At 20.0% G+C, this 3,807-nt stretch overlaps 1 protein-coding gene across 1 annotated transcript in view, besides 17 other annotated features; it reads right to left on the reverse strand.

Moving 5' to 3' along the window:
- Positions 1 to 84: a microsatellite.
- Positions 1 to 116: a microsatellite.
- Positions 117 to 173: 57 nt separating this feature from the next.
- Positions 174 to 205: a sequence feature (AT_rich).
- A 33-nt stretch (positions 206 to 238) lies between these two features.
- Positions 239 to 516: a sequence feature (AT_rich).
- An 86-nt stretch (positions 517 to 602) lies between these two features.
- Positions 603 to 642: a sequence feature (AT_rich).
- Positions 643 to 668: 26 nt separating this feature from the next.
- Positions 669 to 812: a sequence feature (AT_rich).
- Positions 813 to 859: 47 nt separating this feature from the next.
- Positions 860 to 1,014: a microsatellite.
- A 194-nt stretch (positions 1,015 to 1,208) lies between these two features.
- Positions 1,209 to 1,344: a sequence feature (AT_rich).
- Positions 1,345 to 1,503: a microsatellite.
- Positions 1,504 to 1,552: 49 nt separating this feature from the next.
- Positions 1,553 to 1,605: a microsatellite.
- A 7-nt stretch (positions 1,606 to 1,612) lies between these two features.
- Positions 1,613 to 1,642: a sequence feature (AT_rich).
- Positions 1,643 to 1,732: a microsatellite.
- A 166-nt stretch (positions 1,733 to 1,898) lies between these two features.
- Positions 1,899 to 1,928: a sequence feature (AT_rich).
- Positions 1,929 to 1,935: 7 nt separating this feature from the next.
- Positions 1,936 to 2,532: a repeat region.
- Positions 2,533 to 2,642: 110 nt separating this feature from the next.
- Positions 2,643 to 2,692: a sequence feature (AT_rich).
- A 212-nt stretch (positions 2,693 to 2,904) lies between these two features.
- Positions 2,905 to 2,950: a sequence feature (AT_rich).
- A 663-nt stretch (positions 2,951 to 3,613) lies between these two features.
- Positions 3,614 to 3,665: a sequence feature (AT_rich).
- Positions 3,666 to 3,681: 16 nt separating this feature from the next.
- EDI_018960 (uncharacterized protein) overlaps positions 3,682 to 3,807 on the reverse strand; it is a gene marked incomplete at both ends in the record, with an annotated part of 2,028 nt that continues 1,902 nt past the window's right edge. Inside the window, one exon of the mRNA XM_001733242.1 lies at positions 3,682 to 3,807. This exon is cut by the window's right edge and continues 1,902 nt beyond it. Within this exon, the coding sequence (XP_001733294.1) occupies positions 3,682 to 3,807 (126 nt within the window).

Below are 3,807 nucleotides of genomic sequence, written 5' to 3' on the forward strand. Positions count from 1 at the left end.
TTATATTATCATTTCTGTTTTATATTTATTTTATTTCTTTTTATTTGTATCATTTGAGTTGTTTATTTTATCTTATTTGTTTTAAACATTGATATCTTCATTGTTATTTATATTTTGTTTATGAAAATTGTTGAATCTTATTTCAAAATGAATGAATTGTAATATTCAAAATGTTAATAATGAATTAATTTAATATATAAATTATGTAATAAGAAAGTGTTATATCATTTGAATTATCTTAATAAATGAAAATAAAACATTCATATAAATATTTTCAATTTATTATTCATGATTTATATATAAATGTTATTTATATTTCTTCGATTTGAATAAATAAAAATGATGATCTAATATTGTAAATATTTAAATATTCATTATTCTTGATTAATGTTTGAATAAAATTTATTATATATTGATATATCAGATTATTTATTTCATTTCATTTTATAATAATATAAATCTAATAAATAAGATAATAATAGATACATTAATATTTACATTTATTTTATTTATTATCTCCATTCAATTATTCACAATACTGAATAAAATGAATATTTCATTAATCTAACAAATATAAAATGACAATCATACAACCAATAAACAATAAAATTAATATAATAACATAAATAACAAATTTAAATACAGAAAATACACATTCATTTCAACTCATATTAAAATAATTATCATTTTCAAATTATGATTTAAATAATTTAAAATTAAAAATATATAATACCAATAATCAAAATATTAAATATATTTGTTCATTATAAATCTATTTCATAATCAATTAATCTATTTTCATATAATATAAACAAGAATAACTATTGTAATAATGAAATAAACAAAATACAATCGTTTCAAATAAATAATAAATATAGTAAATAACGAATAGTAACAACAAGAATTTGGATAAAAATGAAATAAACATAAATATAAATAAACAATCAAATCATTATAGCACCAAATTGAATAAATAAAAAAGAAAATGGATGAATAAATCACTAACTAATTAAAGTTATTTTTGATATAATCATTTTAAAAAACATAATCAACAAAGTAAAAATAAGTGATGATTTATTTGACTATAAATAGATGGCTTAAGAAATTTTCATAAACATAGAGAAAGTTGATTAGAATTTAAATTTTTAATTAGGATAAACTACAGATAGCCAAAAATGTGGTGGTTCCAAAAAAATGATATGATAAACAAATTTTATATTTTGTAATATTTTAATGATTTTATTGTTAATTTAATGAATATCAATATATATGAATATTACTATATCAATTATTCATATAATTATAATTAATTGAAAATAAATGTTTGATTTATTATAATTAAATATAATAATTTTAAGAAATATTGAATAGATATTAAAAATATGAATAATAATAATGAAGATAATAGCATTAATTAAATACACATAATTATTATGGTTATAAATATAAATAATAAATACAATGATAATACAAATGAAATATATATATCAATAATAACATTAAAGAAAGAAAATAAAGAATCAAGAGAATAAAGAACTCGAATATAAGAGAAAATAATAATAATAATAATAATAATAATAATAATAATAATAATAATAATAATAAATAAGAGAAAATAAATTATTAATATAAATAAAAATAAATTATTATTTTAATTTTATTATTTATTATATTATTACTATTATATTTAACTATTTCATTATTAATTTCATTATAATTTATTATTAATATTTAAATTATTTCATTATAATCTCTGTCATCTTTTTTTTTCAATTTAATGAAAAATAGATTTTCCATACCTAAGATAAAACTATATTATTAAATACTTTAAAATTGAAATGCCGCCTCATTTTTTGGCTATCTGTATTCCTCTACTGTAATATTAACATTTTTGTATCTTAAAATATTTTATTTTATATAAAATTATACAAAATGGATTCGAAGGTAGCACGTCAGAGACACCACACAGATCCCTAAAATATTTCCATCCCTCGATCCCTCCCAGTTATGGACTGGTTATGACGTTGCGTTTGGTTAGAAAAACATCTTACCCAGTACTGCAAGAATAGCAGTGTTTATTATTTACAATGACAGAATATCATTGACAATAAACGAATGGGTATTTATAAAGATGTTATTATTACTTGTTAGAATACAAGTATTATTTGATAATATAAGAAAGATTATCAAAGGAAAAGGGTCAAGTGGATGAGGCTAAAAGAATATTAGCCTAAAGCAATACAGTAGTAATTATATATTCTCCTGAAAATAAGAAAATAAAGAAGAAGAAATTTAAACCCATCGAAATTAAAAAGAAATTAAATAATGAATATTTAAATAAGGGATGTCTAAAATACTTTATTCCACATCAAAAATGAGAAAAGAAAATTCTCACCGTTCAACAACTAAAAGCAAAGAATAAGGCAAAAGTTGAAGAACAAATACATTTAAAGCTCAGGGACGGGATTAGTCTCCCCTGAGCAAGGAACAATAGAAGATATTTCTATTAATACTTAATTATCTACTTTTTATTATAAAATTATACAAAATAGAACAAAAAAGAAAATAATAATTTCTATTATTAACGTTTGATAAATTTCATTTGAAAAAGAAATAACTTGAGATAGTTGTAAGCGTATTCCATTATTTAAACTAATATTTTATACTATTTATCTTTATAGTTAATTTTTATGCAGGAGTTGACTTTATTATTGAATTGAAACCCTCGAACTCCTATAACAATAAGTGTTTTGAAGTTTTTATAAGTGAAAAAGAACTACAAACATCAAATAATAAAGGGTACAGCTTAATCATTACTCTTATTATACTTATTTTTTTATTAATACTAGCGAGTTCTGAACTATCATTTGACCATTCAAAAAAAGATACCGAAACACATGTAGCAATATTTTCTATAATAATTATTTTATATTATAAATTATTTTATAAAGAAATACAACAAACTACACCCCATTTTGTTCATATCTTTTTGAAGTGAAATTTGATAAAAGAAGTTCATAAAAAATACTAAGTATTTTCTTCTTATAGGATCTATTCTTCTTAACTCTAATTTTAAGGCAACAACAGTCCTTTGAATATTATCTGCATTTATTTGTGTAAGGATCTTAGAGAATATTACCATTTCCTCTTTTTTTATTAATGGAGATGGTAAGCTTTTAACAAATGACAATAGTACTCTTGTTAGTTCATGTGTTATATCATGGCCTTCTATAAATTTTTTAAAACTCTCCTTCTTTGATAAACTGTGTTTTATTTCAGAGACTAAAGCAGTGTCACCAGGTACTCTTATTATGCCAATACATTGATCTACTAAATTGGTATTTTTTTTTCATAAACAACTATAAAAAGAAAACAAACGACTTAGCACATACTTACTTATGTCTATAAAAAAGAAAGGGAGACCATCTTTTAAATAGTCATCTGGTATTTTGTCTAGTTCAACACCAAAAGGTTTCTCTTCTTTTTTATCTTTTTTTTTTAGGTATGAAAGTACTTTCTTATAAATAAAGCCTTTCATACTGCTTAGTATAGTCAGAATAAAAGAGGAGATCTATACATTTAATTTTTTTCTTTCTTCGAAGTATCATTCATGTTTAAATATTATTTTTTTTATAAATGATATTACTAAAAAAATGAAAAAATTACTAATGATTGAATACTTTAGTTATTTTGAGAAAATGACGACAATGACTTTTTTATTTTTTCCGACCATTCTTCAAGTGATGATAAATTAATTTTTTCTTTCATTTTTATTTTTTCAATAACTCTTAAACAGTTCCTTAAACG

The sequence above is a fragment of the Entamoeba dispar genome, genomic scaffold (assembly GCF_000209125.1).
Source record: "Entamoeba dispar SAW760 scf_1105229459093 genomic scaffold, whole genome shotgun sequence".
Lineage (NCBI taxonomy): Eukaryota > Evosea > Mastigamoebida > Endamoebidae > Entamoeba > Entamoeba dispar.